The following is a 16,793-nucleotide window of genomic DNA, read 5'->3' on the forward strand; positions in this document are numbered from 1 at the left end:
AAACATATTTGTTATAACATGTCTGCCAACAAATGTACAAAAGTACTCCATTTTCAGCTAGTATGGACTGCACAGCACAAGCTTGATAATTATTACTTGAATGATAATTATTATAGCAAATCTGTACAGATAGATAAAAGTCTAAATATGTATAGAAGGTGTACTATATTTAAAAGACCACATCCTCATGAGATTTCAGAAGATTGTTGAACAGCTATAAAATGAATGAAAGATACTTTTTTATAACTTAACTACCTAGTCCAAAAGCAGTAGTAGTCTCTGTTAGAAACTTAATAATTGCCTCATCACATTTACTCCTTCTGCAGTTCCTTGGGGAAGGTCATTAAAAATGATGCCATTTTTATATATAATACATTAGCACAGTGCATTTAGAGCCATGTTTAAAAGCATGTGCAAGTTGAAGTTTATTTTCTTTAATTGCAGTGGTATGTGGTCCCAAGGATTGGGGACATTATTTTGCACAGAAACTTTAATATTTTTCAGGCATTATGTATTATGCTTTATTTTATTTATCGGTCTCTTTTGTGCAACATAGGAGAAATAAATGTAATGTAAAATGGGCTTGCATGCCATGCAAACGTCTACACTTTGAGGTGAGCTAGGGATTGCCGACCCCTGTACTAGAACATAGCATGCTTCTCTGCGATGGTCTGTAAGCCATAAATAGTGCTATTGTTGGGAAGCCATATTTTATTTGGTTCTTGTAAGCTGTATCACCATTAAAACTGTCTCAAAGAAAGAGCAAAAAGTGGGTCCACTGAATTTTCCTGTGATGGTCTAATGCTGTTTGACACACATCCCAGTCAATGGTGAAAAGAAACAGGAAAATAATTTGGGCCTGCTGCACTCAAGACTTCACTTTAAACCACTAAGTGTATTGAAATAGGGAAGGACTGCACATAAGATGTTGCTTGTCTTAGAAAGGAGTGTGATTTCTCAGTTGTCAAAGTTACAGTTTTGGCAGTTAAATAATGGTGTTTTTACTCCAGGCTTCTGGTATGACTTTGCCACTTTTCTATGAAATTGAGGGCTACAATAGACAGGTTGGTATCAATGTCAACAATGTCATTGAAAAGATTAGCTGGACCATCAGTTACAATTTAGAACCTCTGCAAAGTGCAGGAAGCATCTTTTAGCTTGTTCTCTTTCTAGTGTTATTAATCTTTTCTTATTTATTCTCGGCCGGCGTGGTATGATTAATATTATACACTAGAACTGAATAGTGATTTTATATATGAGATTAAATTTTGCTCCTGCTGTAGCCAGGTCTGCCACTCTTGCAAATTCCTGGACAAAGGCTCTCTTATCTTGTTTTACACTTTTCTCTGCTTACCTTCTATTGGTTTTCAGCCTGTTCAATCAGCCTGGTTGGTTTAGTATTCAGTTTTCCTAAGCCATCTCTTTTCTCCTTCCACATTTCGATTGTAAACCACTGCTTGTCCTTACTCAATAACTTCCTTAGCTTTTTGTGTATGTTCATTTTGTTTAAGATGTCTTGATATTCTACATTGGCTAATACACTGAAGTGATTCCTGACCTTGATGATAACATATCCTTCTTCAGATCAACAGAACTGAGCTTGGCAATGTCAAAGACCCATTGTCTTTGGTGGTTGGTACAGATCAGCAGCAATTTCAACTTGACCATAGCGATCATCAGGTAGGACATCACTGTTGACATCTGCACCTCAGTGATTAAAAGACATACACTATTTGAACTTAATTATGATTGGTAATACACTGCAGTTAGATATTTAAAAGATTCAGCCAGAGTTAATTCAAAATTAATGTTAATTCAAAATTGTACTCTCTATAAGTTATGTATTTTAACTGTCCTGCTTAGTAACTAATGTGTCATTTCTTTTGGTTTACAACTGGGAATACAAGGTACTTGCACTTCTTTCACTGCTCTGTACTTCACTTTGAATTCATTTATATGAAGTTGTATTAATTTAAAATCTGATCAGTGCTATAAAATATCAACTACAATGTTCATGATCATTCCCCTTAAATGTATACTGTGTTCAGCTACAGTAAGTAACCACATACATTGGCCTCTTTCTTTGTCTGACATGTCAACACCTTGAAAGTAGAGATTGCAAATTCTTGGCATACTGCCTGCAAATGTTGCCAACCCCTCCTCTAGTATATGAGCTTAATCATAATGAATCCTTTTAAGTAAACCAATAATCCAATGGCTACATTGTATTTGTACTGTATGCCTTATTATAAAATTAAATATTACGTTTCAGTTTTAAGAAAACTTAGTTTCAAGTCAAATTTCTGAATCTTAACATGTAAAAGTATGGTTTCTTTTAGGCACCAGTTGCAAAGGTATGTATTAATGATTAATCAATAACATGACTTGTAAAACAGGAAAATGTGTTATATTACACAGCAATATCACAGAAAATAATCATGGATAACCAATAATAAGTAACATTCACAACAAGGTGGGAAGGATTAGCTTTTGAACCAGAGGTCAAAAGCACAAGAATGCAGGTCAATTAAATCAAAAGCGTTAAATCCTAAGGTCTCATACTACATACAGTAAACATGTCACAGTAGTGAAAGATTTCAGTATTCCAGGTATTTCACAAAGATGAACATGGGATTCACAACCTTAGATATGCAAAAAAAAAACAGAAATATCACAATGTACCTGCTGCAGAACAACCAGATCTTCAGCTAACAAAGACTGGACAGTGTTAATTCTGACTGTGATCAATGACCTCTTGTGACAGATCCCTCGGTAATGCTGACTCATTAGGTTAAAATCAATAGCAGTAAGCCAAACACTGTTTGTTTATTTTGTTTCTAATTTAGTCGAAGTTGTAACAAATCACCAAATACATAAATCAGTAGTAATCATCATACTCATAAGAAGATTTATTATAAGGCAAAAAAATAACCTAAATATATGGTTCTTTTTACCCAATATGACCATACTTTACAAGTGAATGAATTACTTCACAATTCAGATAATTAATGTGTACAAAAGCATGAAGTAATGTATTCACAAACACTAAATGCATATTTAAAATAACAGCTACTTCAGTAGAACACTATTTTGTTGTTGTTACAGCGGTAAAATGTTCATTTATTTTTAAGAAAGTCACTAGAATTGTTTAGAATGGGAATACAAACAATTCCCACTGCTAGAATTCCAGCTGTTATTTCAGTTTTATTTATAAATTGAAGGATATAACACAAAACATCACATCTTTATGTATTGCAGTGGAACCATATGGCTCAGAAATGATCACTAACAATTAAATTAGACTGCAATAGTGTGTAACAAACTCCTATTCTATGACTTTCTTTTAACTCTAAATTCTAAAATGCGTTTAATTCTAAAATGAATGAGTGTAAACTTTGCAGTAAAATATATGAATATGGCTATAAGTGAAGTGCTGCATAAACAAATGAAAATAAAGCAAAAAATGTGTGCATGGGGAGACCAGAATAAGCTTTAACTACTGTATCTACTGTGGAAACAATATGACATCCTGGTGTTAGGCATCCTGGAACGGAAATTACATGCAGTCTGAGATAACGATATAATTTGGTTCACAACAAGTACCCAGATCAAATGCACAACAGAAAAAAATCCAATGAATCTACAAGATGTAAGGTGAAAATAAAACCCTTTGTGCAGCTGCCAAAATGTTCCAGGAAAGCAAAACAACTCACCCAGAGCCTGGGATGCAAAGAAAGCCATAGCACTTTGAAGTCTGTCTGGTCGGATTGCTTGGACAGTGAGGACCTTTTATGAAAAGGAACAGGAAGAACAAACAAAAACATTTTCTAAACTCTTATAGAACGTGTGAATCGATTCTCTGTCAAAAAGACTTGTCAAGAAACTTCCTTGAGGGAACTATTAAATTTAACTTTTGCCAAGGGCATCCAAGTGGCTCAGCCAGTAAATGAGCCTGTTTAGACAACAGGTCAAATCCCATACTGGACAAGAATTTTCAGTGACAGTGAAAGACACACCCCTCCAACAGTCTATGCCAACTCAATTAGAGAATGTGGAGCTTGCATATTCTCCCTGTGTTGGCAGTGGTTTTCACTGGGTGCTCTGGTTTCCTCCCAAAGTCCATAGACATACTTGCAGGTTAAGTGGCTTCAGGGAAAATTGCCCTGTGTCTGCCCTCTGTGTTTGGCGTATGAGTTTGTGTCTGAGTCTGCCCTGAAATGGACTGACATCCTGTCCATGGTCTAAGCTGCCTTGCACACATTGCTCAAAAATGAAAAGGTGCGACAGGTGAGCATGCTGGAGAAGCATATCTGCAGGTCTTCATTCCATGTGTAGTATATAAGACTAAGCTGTAAAGCCAAGTCTTAAATAACTGACAATTCTAAATTGAGTGGGTGTATCATAAAAACATAATCGTATATAATCAGCATTTCAAACCTTTAAAATCTGTCTTAAAATTTAAGACTCACCTGCTGAAACGGTGATATTTTCTTTACAACAGAAGGTGGGAAGTCCTGTTCACAGGCTGAACCGCGGGAGAATGTAACCCAGAGATCTGCATCATCCAGATATAAATTCTGATACAAGGATGGGAAAGTGTTCTGAAACAGAGTTTGAAAAAAAAGAATTAGATGCATACAATTCAGAAATATGCAATTCAATATGTACAATCAAAAACTGAGTGGAATTCAGGACCTGGGACTGAGATGTTATTCAAATTCTGTTAACCTTCAGAAAACAAACCAGCCAAAAACCTTCAGAAAATTAAAGCCTAAAAAATGCTATCAAAACCTTCCAAGACAAACTTTCAATCATGCAGTCAAAGTCCATGACTGAGGAAAAAAAACTACACAAAAGAAAGCTTATCCTGTTACATCAGTTAAATTGTAGCAAAGTAAAATACTTTTTTTAGAACAAAAGAACATGAAGGCATAAGATAAGGTTTTAGGAATTTTATTTTTTGCTTGAATGCAGCAAGTAGTGGTAGAATTAGATTCAACGTATAGACTTCTAAAAATAGTTCTTAAATAACATTTTACTTTTTGCAATTAATTAGCATTTCTTGGTATTTGGAGTCTAAAGATTCAAGCTATTAAAAAAGAGGATCATTCCTTATAAAAAATAGTGTAGAAATCCTTTGTGTATTTCTGCGTTGATCTGTCAACTCTCAGAAGCCCTATAAATACCTATCTTATGCACCTGCAAGCTAATAAAGGTCTCTAAGGTGCTTTTTTAGTCCTCCCCCACTTCGCAACAGCTGGAGCAGAAACTGAGCAGTTTATATTTTTATATTCCCAGAAAGAAATGGTGCCAGAAAAATTGGATGTGCAACCAAATGGTGAAGATGCTATCAGGGTTTGACAGACCATCAAGACAGCATACTTAATTAACAAAACACAAAAATTACACTTCAGAATAAAGCTTTTTAAAATTTTACTTAATATTTGTTGGTATCAAAATGAAACAATACATCTTTATGCAAATATATATATACTGTATATGAAGTGGTAAACTGATTGTGAACATGTTTAGATGTGATCTTCTCCCCAGACATTTTTATACTACCAAAGGAGAACTTTTTAAAAAGCAGCTTGTGCAATATAAATTTGTCTTACAGATTTCACATTTTTACTAGAGTTCCTTTTCATATTGGTGATAAAATAAACACAAATATGAAAACAGACGGAAGCTTTCCATAAAACTGAGAAATTCTTTCCAGGGCCATATCCCAGCTGTTGACCTTCAGATAAGAATCACTACAGCTATGAGTTAACCTCTGAAGACAGGCCAAAAAATGTCAGGACAGCAGCAAAAACATTCTATTTCTTGTCAGAGACTTTCAGTGAGACAACAAGGAAGATGAAATCCAATTGTCACTTTTCTTATCAGTGCTGATTTTCAATAACTTGTTTAAAAATTAGACACAAAGGGACACAATTAGTCACATAGTTATTGTGGTATTGACTAGTATTAGTTCTTTAGCGATACCATGCACATACTAAATTGCAGGATTAGACTGCAAGCATCTTAATCAAATATCTTTTACTGAGATTAACCTCATTACTCACATCTGAATTTAAACTTGGACCTGCATCTATATTTTAATATGCTGGGGCAGGACTATTCAGGGGGCAGAATTGTCAATGTGAGGCTTCCAAAGTTAAACATACATTTATAGCTGCAATCACAGCTACCAGGAACACTATTATTTTTGTACCAATGTACTGTACGGTGTGTTACTTTAAGACTGTTAGCATACCAATTCCTTACATTCGCTAATTTAAAACTAAAATGTTCTGAAAGCAAATTAACTCCTAGAACGATGTGGATAATTAACACTGTTTTACACTTAAACACAAGTTTCCATTTGCACGCAAATGCGTCAATTAGTTGCAAATATCGTAGACTGTACATCAAGTTAACACAACTTTGAATTTAATAAAATATGCATAACAAATTGGTGTTAAAATACTAATTCATTTGATAAGTAACTAACATTTCCATTTGAAATACCAAATTGAAATTGACTGATAAATACAATAGATAATAATCATAATATAATGGAAGAACAATGTAGTAGCCTTTTTTACCTGATTGACACTTGTTTCAAAGTATAATTGCAAAATAATAGTTTTTGCTGTTCCAGTTTCAGTACCTTGAATAATGCCACTGCTCCTACTCTGTCCTGGTCAATCCATGATGGGATCTGTTCTCTCAGAGATTTGTGTGTATCCTTAACACAGCAAGAAACAAAACAAAAATAAATATGTTGGATAAAACTTTTTGCTCCTTATCAGTTTATGCAATTATTGCATCTTTTATCAGTCACAAAGATCATTTCTTCATTGGTTGTATTGCAACAATGATTATTTGTAAGAATATGTTTGGACAGACTACAATGCAAAATATAACAGTTAAAAAATAAAACTCAGGTAAGCAGTACTGTACATACTGTTTTTCTGATCGTATCACCAACAATCAATCCTGTGAAGGCATCCCATTCCTAAATGAAGAAAAAAAAGTTTTAAAGAACAAGGTGCTTTTATTTGCAGTTTTTGTCTGTAGTTAAATTGTTAAATTGTTTTCTGCAGTTAAATTGCATAGGATACATTATGAGTGAAGATATGCTTGGGAATAAAAATGTGTTAGTCTACTTAGTGGTACAGCAATCTCAGCTATCATGAAATACTGAGATGCTGGTCATCATCATTGTATTATTACTGATACTATTGATAAGAGTGACTACCATTGAAAATCTATTCCACTCAATAGGGACAATTACATGGTTGTAAAAGGTTCCTGTGTTGTGCATTAATGAAGTGAGCAACATGAAATGGACTATCATTGCTTATGTACCCATCACATTGTACTTACATTTTCTTGGAAAAGCTCAGGATGCATCCCTTTCACAAAGTGTAGAGCAAACATGAGTTGATCTGCCTGCGAGACACAAATGTAGTACACTGAAGTAGGGCTGGGCGATATACCGAATAATTTCGCTTATGTCGGTATGTTCGGTAAAAACTTTCCCCACTGTGTACTTTAATGAGCGGTCCCCTTAAAAAACTACAACACCCAGTCCTCATATCCAGTCACATGCTTCTGCCTCGTCCAACCTTTATAGTATTCACCACATGCTACTAAAAACCGGGTTGTGTGTAATGAGACTGCAACCCTACATTTACCACCACCTGCTTAATACACTGGAAAGCACTACAATATACCTGTTGTGTTTGTTGTCTGTACACCAACAATTGTTGATCAATATTAAAAAATGACTGGTTCAAATACAGTAGGTACCTAATATACGTTTGTCCAGAGATTTGACTGTGGCAAATTCAGTAAATTAATTGCTATAATTGTCCTTCATTACAGGATTAAAGGAGACATGACCCAAGACCCATGACCCATGATTCCAGAAGGAATCAACAACCTGAAGGCCTTTTTAGTATGGGAAAGCAAGCATGACCCCACACAAAAAGGAAATGAATTGGAGAGATCCTGCCCTTTTGGTCAAAGTAGATAAGCAACAATAGCTACTAATCAAGATTGTTATCTTTTTGCATGCCAGTGTTATCTTGCCAATCCAATTAAATCAGTGAAATTGAGAAATTCCTTTATAATGTACCAGTGTTCACCATTAAAAGCACAAACTCACAAAGTACTTCACTGCAGGTAGTTTCTGCATGCTAAGGCATTTTTTAAAATAATGGATTCATTTTCTTTATGTCCGCAGTATCAGAGTAACATTTGTTTTAAAGAGATAAAGAGCTCTAAACACTACAGTATTATTATCCGACCAAATCTTTTTCCATACAGGAGTTTGTCTACTCTATTGCCTCAAAATATTCTTGTGATACGGTATATTATAGATTTCTTCATTGTTATAACATGGCAATTAAAGTGTATTAAATAAAACAAAAACATTACCAAATTTAAATATATATATATTTACAAATACTGCATTCTTAAAATCACAGTAATCATAAACTGTGAAATTCCTATCTTATGAGAGTTAAATCCTCATATCATTAACACTCAATTCCAAAACTACGTTTAAAAATCCCTCTAAAAAATGGAAACAAGCTTTAGCTTTAAATGTCATTTCTTGATTTACACCATTGCAAATAAAGCCTTCTGTAGTTCAGTTAGGAAGACTTTGATCTGGCACAAAGTAAGGGCACTGCAACATTAACACAAAGCTTACAGTGTCAACGAGTTCAAATATCACTCAGTTCTCACTCACAGATCTGATTCATTTGAAAGACAGAGAGAGAGAGAGAATGATCAACAGAGGAAGTCAACAGCTGGGTTTTCCGCAACTTGTTGAGCTTTGGAAGTCTCCCTTTGTCAAATACATCAACAGTACTGATTAAGTGAAATCTCTCCAGCTGTATGACATCAGGGTTGCCAGGCATCAAGAGATGTCTGAGCAGCACAAAGCCCACGTCTCTTGTATAATGCCAACGTTCCAGTTTGCCTGTTTTGCTTTTCATGGTGAAAGATAGGAGCACTTATAACTTGACTGTCTCTTACAAAAATATTCTAAAATCAAGGGACATACCTTTTGCATAATTCATGTTTCCTCATAGATAAATTAAGTCTATGGCAACAATAATTTGACAGAAAAGAGTGCTTAAAATGCAACTGTGACAACAAAACAAAAACAATGGGAGAGAATATTATAAGAGAAGAGAAAAATATTGCAATTATTTGTTCAAGAATGATGTAGGCATTTCAAGAGCACATTTCATTCACAACATCAACTATCCAATAGATTTGGGGATCTACCCCCATTAACCTCAAGCAAGACATGTCTCCTGCTGAAAAAAAATAGCCTTCTAAACTATAACTTTTAAAAGATCTTATTTCTTTCACCAATGGAATTAGTGCTCTTTTTTGTAAAAGCCCAGCCTTGGGAAAGTGTTGAAAAAGCAGTATTCCAACACGCAATAGCCTCAGGAATTGCTTTGTCAGTGCATACAAGAACTGAACATGGGATAATGTTATGACTGATGATTTGAAACATGTTTACAGATCAGATATATCATTAAATAAATATATCTTGGTGAATGCACTTTCCCATCCATCACTCTTCTCCATCATACCTGAAGAGTCACCAATTTGGTTATCAATGGAAAAAAAAAAATACACTTCAGATTAATATACTTTTTTACACTAAAAGTCTTATGAGAAATCCAGTCCCTATTAATATTAGGACAGTCATCCTGCAGCATGGTATATTTGCAGTAACTATTCTTTTTTCCCCGTATATAATTAAACAATGTTTTACACAACACTAGCAGAGCACTGGCAGTACTGCTTCCATCTTTCACTACCAGGGTTCAAGTATAGTACAGTTTCTGGCCATGTGGGAATTCATTTGCTGATTTAAGCCAAATATGTCTGTAGAAAACACTTAAAATAACTTAGACCTCAAAACTGAAAACCTAAAAGATTGCTTTGTCATATACACACACAGAAAAGCACACAAAAAGAAAAATTAAGTTAATGAAAAATAACATCACAATGAAAAGAAAATGGTTTAAACAAAACTTTGCAGTGCTACTATTTGCACAATTTGTACTCTACAAAATTGAATTCAGTTACTGTTTATAACTACTATGCTAACATCTTCAAATGTATGATAGTGTGAACATTAATCCGGCTTTAAAAAAATTGTTTCCTTTTCAGTGACTCGGAATTTAATACTGTTTTGATTTTCTTAACTGAAAGGTTCATGGAGAGATGTTTTTAATTTTAAACATACCATCAATAAAGTAATATTATGATGAACATTAATACAGCCCTGAGAGAAGATCATTGTTAGATACTAAACAATTAGTCCAGGTTGGTAGCTGCATCAGTTTATTCCACGCTGAAAAGAGAAGAAAGAAAACATAACATTTCGGCTGTTGAGCCTTCTTCAGGTGTGAGAAAGACAGGACAGACAGCAAAGATTAAAAAGCATAGGAGAACAAAAGCTGGGAGAGTGGAGGATGTGGGAGCAGGGGAGAGGGAAAGAGGCCACTCAGGATAGCCTTTCCTTTCTACAGGCTGATCCCTCCACTTGGGCCCTCTTTTCTGACCACCCCATCATCTCATACTGCCGACCACCTAATCTGCGTACCCTTCTTGTTCACAGCTCCCTTGACCGCCCTCAACAACATCCACAGCAGGCACTTTCCCCTGAAACAGAGCTCTTGTACCTCTAGCAACATCATTTACTGGATCTGTTGCAGGATATGCCCAGCTATCTACGTTGGGGAAACTGGAAGGGAATTAGGAGACTGCTTCAGAGGACATGTCAGGGCTGTAAAGATTAAAGATTTCTCCCAAGATTTCTCCGGCCATGATCACACTGATCTCTCCGCCTGCGTTCTCAAAGAAGGGTTTCTTTGGTTCCATAGCAGAAAGACATCAGAAACAAGTTATCCTGAAACTTGGTTCACACCTTCCCCCTTCTCTCAATGACAAACTTGTTTTCGTGTAATCTTCTCTATTCACATGCAGGTTTAGACTTCACCCCTCTCTTCACCTCCCTCCACTAGACACCACCTGAGTGGCCTCTCTGCCTCTCCCCTGCTCCCACCTCTTCCACTCTCCCAGCTTTTCTCCCGTGCTTTTTAATCTTTGCTGTCTGTTCGGTCTGCTCGGAAGGCTCCACACCTGAAACGTTGTGTTTTCTTCTCTTTTCAGAATGGAATAAACCTATTACGTGTTCTTCTAAACAATTACTTCACCTCCAGAGTTCCAGAATTTCAAAGGATTGGTTTTTCCTCATTTCACTCTGCTTAAATACTCTTTGAACTATAAATCAGATCTGGGAAACATGCTATAGATTCAAATATCATTGAAAAGCATTCAGAAGAAATTTCTGCATTTCACCTACTTGTGACTAACTTCAGTGCTGTATTTTGAAGGGACATTGGTAATGTTGAACAAGCAAATTTACCATGAAGTGTGATGCACTATGAGGAGAAATTTGCTGAGAAAAGGAAAAACAAGCTGTTCTATCATCCAGGCACTAAAAAGAAACTGGTTTAACCAGAAAGAGGATTATACAGAAATCAGTAATCTGTGGGTTAGGCTTCAGCATTTTAATTATATAGTTAAATACTCCCTCTTTCAGGCCTTGATGAACAGCATAATAAATTCTAACACTTTAAGAATGATAACAGTTCCATCAGCCATAAGGCAACACATTTTTATACATACAGTTTAAAATAAATGTCTAACTTCTATGTCTCTTTATTAGCTGTGTTTATACACTATAAAAACAAAGTCATTCTTATACTACAAAATAAGTTAAAAGGAGGGATTATTAATTTGAAGTTAAAATGTTTAATGGTTATAGAGAGAACTGATCCATACAATCTGATATTTTCTTGGTGTCTTTAATAAGTGTGTGTTTTAGTTTGGTTTGAGAGTGAAAAAACTTCAAAGCACATCCAATCCAAATCCATGAAATGCACAAGTCTGTATGACTGCACCACATTTACAAAATAAAATTTACAGCATTTTGCCTTTTTAAATAAAAAATATACTATCACACATATGTGAATTTAAGAACATACCAAATAGTGTCAAGACATATCATAATTATGTCAAAGACTTAAACAAAATGTGCATTAAACAGTAAGCATTAAATGGTTATACAACGAAACGCAATATTTCTGTTGGATTAAAAGAGATGTACAGTATTCACAAGCCTGCTTGTTTACAATGTAACAGGGACAGTTCATGTCACTGGAGGTTTTGTTGCCTCGTTCTAAATCACAGATAATGATAGCAATATCGTGCTGTGCATACCTGGAAATTTGGTCAAATTGAAGGTATTACACGTGCTAGGTACATTTTATTTTAATTGTGGTTTGAAATGCACTCACCAATGCCAATTCTTTTATAACCTCAAATTACTGTATTAAAATAGTGCTGCAGTTCCCCTTTAAGGGACATATGTTAAATTTAGGGACACGTCCTGTATTCTTATTTTGGCATTTTGGTGTAACTATTTAAGCTTTGTTGGTTGCCTGAGTTTGTCTTGTTTATTTGAATGCATTTTTCTGAAGGATTAAAAAATCTTTAGAAGGCAAGATCACCTGTAGAGAATTACTTATTTAGTATCTAGAACTTTTGATTTCTGGTACTCAATATGGTGTCAGGACTCAGTATAATTATGTTCAAACACTTAACTCTCATTTAACTGCCTCTTTTGTTGATCACCCCTCCCACCCTTTTATAACAATACCAAAATATGCATGCAGAGAAGATAACCCTTACTGTATATTACAGTTAATATGAATGGCAGTATTGTCTCTCTTCTCTGGAAGATTAAAAGGCTCCTAGACTTCCTCTTTCTTGGCACATCTGAGACTTGATTGACAATAATATTTTTCCTCTGAGAAGTATGAAAGAATCTGGCTTTTTTGTCTCATGGAAACAAAAACAATCATAACATGCTGTTTCTAAAGTCTAAATTGCTCCAGTTCATATAGATTCCAACCCCAGTGATGACAGATGATTTAAATACCATCACTATATTCTTCTTCTTTTATGTGTATGTAATATACAAACCATGAAACGAAATCTGAATATGGCAATACAAAACACAACCTTTATTTATAATTTTATATTAATAAACCACCCAGTGAAAATGAAAACAATATACTATACTTCATTGTAATCGAAAAGTGAGATGATTATCACTGTATATTTTCCACTGTCAATTAAAATAGCATGAGCTGTTTCGATGCACTTTTTTCTTTTTTTTCTGCCTGAATATTGAAAGTTGATAAAATAGTAGATTGTGTAAATACAGCAACAAATCAGAAGTATTCCATATTATCATGAAAACTAAAGAGATGGAATTATAGAAGTTTTCTTTCTTTTGGGGGGGCCGATGCAAATTTGACTTTCACTAAGTTAAGGCTTATTATCCTTTTTAATCTTTCTTAATTTAAGGTAACAGATGTGTTTAATTTCTAGATCAAGAAGTGGCAGAGCTCAATATGAATGGGAGAGTGGGATACACAATGAGCACTGAAGCACTTAACCATGATGTGTGCATAACCTCAATGTAATGCATTTTCAAGCCACCACTGTCGATACCATGCTAACAATAAGAAACAATATTTAATTAGACATTTTTAAATACCGCAGTGGCCATACTAGGTCAGCTCTATTTTTCATGTCACCCCCTTGAAGCTGAGACAGTGCGCTGTTCTGCAGCAGCCATGATCGTATTTCCTCAGGGGAAAGCATAGCTACACGTGTTGCATATGAAACCTTTTGCATATGACAATAATATAATTGTATTACAAAGATAAAAGTATTGTCTTCCTCATTAATTTCATAAAACTATTATTGTATTGTACATTTTTTTCTTCTATATTACAGCTGTATGAGATGTTGGTAAAGAATGCAAAGGGCTGTCATATGATGGAGCAGTGCCATAAGCTAATATAAACTGATTTATCATGGCATATTCCACTTCACAGTGATAAAGAAAGAAATCATTTTAATGGATTTAGAGAAAACCCTTTAAAACCTTTTCTAAGTCTTTTTCAACAAATTATTGTAAAGCTAAAAACATTGCAACACCTCAAACCTTACATGCCTAATGCAGGGGACACCGATGCCACTAAAAATAAACGTAGCTCTAGAAGTAATATGTCTTGCACTAATAAGCCTGCAATTTTAGGTTAGGTCTATATTAAACTTTATGCCAGCCATGGAATTATGAGGCATTTTATAAACCCTGCTGTCTTAGGGACTAAAGGAGCAACAGATATGGCAACACATCTATCCAGTGAAACAACCTCCACAACATAAATTTCAGTGGCTGGCATGGAACTGCTTTTAAATGTAGAATTTATTGAGGATCAAAATTTTCTAAACACTCTTTTAAATTGCTGTTTTATTTTTAATACAATTGCTCTCAGATTTACAAAATAGAATCATTTTAGATATTACTTAAAAATAAGATGTTAAAAAATAGCAGTGAGTTGAATAATCAAAGCTCTGCGTGGAGTGACAGATGGAAAGAGCACATGCAAACTGTTTATGTGTCTTATTACACACACATGCATATTTCTCTAAACATGGCCAATTACTTCAGCAGCACAAACTGCAGTCCAAGACATTCAGGTCTTTTACGGTTTTCATCAGTCCAAAGATCTGGCATAAATGAGTTCAAGAACCGTATTCAGTGATCTGTGCTGTCATGGGCAATGGCACACTGCTAATCAACACCTGGAAAGGTCAGAACTTGACATGACCTCTAATCTTGTAAATCATAAAACGTTCGCAATCCCATAGTTCAAGCCTCTTTGTTTTACAAAACTAAACTTTAGGAAAACAGGTAAGTCTGGATATCCTTTATGAAAACAGTCTTGTAAATTGTCATCAGATTGTACTGATTAATTTGGTGTAGATTCAGCGGCTTAGTTTAATACCTCGTGTTCTGGCTGAAGGATACAGTACATTTATCACAATACTAAATAACTGAATTAACGCTGAGGCTCAAAAATGTACCGTATGAACTTAAACAAAAATCAAATGTAAGAGCAATTTCTCACAGAATATTCAGAATGCAGAATAGTGTGGTGCATTGTTTTACAGGTACTAATATGTGCATTCAATTTTTATATAATAAACTTACTAATTGGTATTCTTCAAAGATGTATGTTACAGCAGCAATTTGTAATTGCTAAGTAACTGTAAGCCAAAGACTCCCATACTGTTTATCAATATTCCAATACAACCACATTACTGTCAAGTGATTTACAATATAGCCAAAGTCACTGTCTGTACAGAAATCATATAGCCAAGTCAGTGTCGGTACAATACTGTATTGTAGCACTGACTACACGTATAAGAACTCTATAAAATATTGTATCTAGTTATTCTCACAAAACAAAGAATAATGTACAAACTATGTTCTATATTAAGCATGGCTGTTTATGCTTTAGTTAAACAATAAGCACTGATATTTGACTGCAAAATCCAAGGTTTATATTCTTTCTTTATAGTTAATAATTAGATTCACATGAATAATAAAACCAAAAGCTGATTTTTACCAGTATCACTATAGTTAGTCAACAACTTAAAAATACCTTTAAACATGCTTTCTCATACATTAACATTAGTTGATTCCCAAAAAGAAAACCACCTGAATTAATGTGATAGAAGCTGCTATCATACATTGTTTCTAACTTACATTCTAACTTATCATACATTGTTTCTAAAATTCTCTATGGTAGACATTGTGTCATGGGCACTTGGTACAAATTTAAGGAAAACAAACACCACAAAAAACAAAGACACATTCCGAAATGATGTTACCCATAAAAAAACCCATTGCTATTTTATAGCTACTAACAAGTACCTCCATCACTTAAAATCCAAAACAGCTTCTCCATATTCTTACCTTATGAAAAAGGCTTCACATACCACACCACAAAGAACAGATTGCCAATTCAGTATTAATTGCAAATGCCCAAAAAGTGAGATGCATACTAAGTGGTCTATATCACATTACCTTGTGGAAAACAGACAAGAATGCATTTGGTGTGATATACTACTCATATTGTGATATTCTACATACTCTACTTATGGTGTTAGGAAGTTGAGTTTTACACTTGATGCCCAAGAATCTATGTCTTGTCCTTCTCAGGATTCTTACTTGTCTTACCTGAATGAATATTTTACCCTTATTCACAATCCAGTCATATGTGACTATGGAAATACATTTTTAATACGCAAGTAAAAATAAATATGATTTGAATAAGGTTTTAATTTAAGAGATTGTATGTGCAGAGTGTATCTGCTGTCTTGTTGTCTGACTAAGCATGCAAGAGAGTAAAAATTAGTCAGTCTAGGCATGTTGAAAATTAGTCAGTTTAATTATAGTTGTGTATTATGTATTCCAGTTATTCACTCCTCCAGAAGGATTGAAGTGGGGCTTTTTTAGTTTCCATGCCATTGATTCAATACTACTGCTTTCTTGGAAAAGGCATACCAGTTTAGATGTAGCCCAAGCCTTATATACCAGCTACTAAATGTGAATAAAAGCAGAAAAATCTGCTAGAAGGTTTATTAAGACAGCTTTAATATAGGTGGGTGGCATGGCATCAAATTTAAAGAAAATGTGGGTTAACATGCACTATTCTTAGTTGGAGCTATCCTTCAACTCAAAAACCAGCTGCTATTAATTGCAATCAGTTTCATATTGATTGTAATGAGTTAAGATATAAAACCACATTAGTAAGATTAATCCGCTATTGCACATA

General features: G+C 34.6%; 1 protein-coding gene across 5 annotated transcripts in view; it reads right to left on the reverse strand.

Moving 5' to 3' along the window:
• Nucleotides 1-16,793, reverse strand: part of dync2h1 (dynein cytoplasmic 2 heavy chain 1) — a 149,434-nt gene that overhangs the window by 70,498 nt on the left and 62,143 nt on the right. For all 5 annotated transcript variants that reach the window (XM_088639212.1, XM_088639214.1, XM_088639211.1 and 2 more), the window contains 5 exons: nt 7,375-7,440; nt 6,953-7,003; nt 6,656-6,733; nt 4,470-4,601; nt 3,714-3,786 (listed from right to left, as the gene is read on the reverse strand). In XM_088639212.1, coding sequence (XP_088495338.1) covers nt 3,714-3,786; nt 4,470-4,601; nt 6,656-6,733; nt 6,953-7,003; nt 7,375-7,440 — 400 coding nt within the window. The remainder of the gene's footprint in view (nt 1-3,713; nt 3,787-4,469; nt 4,602-6,655; nt 6,734-6,952; nt 7,004-7,374; nt 7,441-16,793) is intronic.

The sequence above is a fragment of the Lepisosteus platostomus genome, chromosome 7, assembly GCF_059453375.1.
Source record: "Lepisosteus platostomus isolate fLepPlt1 chromosome 7, fLepPlt1.hap1, whole genome shotgun sequence".
NCBI classification, from domain to species: Eukaryota; Metazoa; Chordata; class Actinopteri; order Semionotiformes; family Lepisosteidae; genus Lepisosteus; species Lepisosteus platostomus.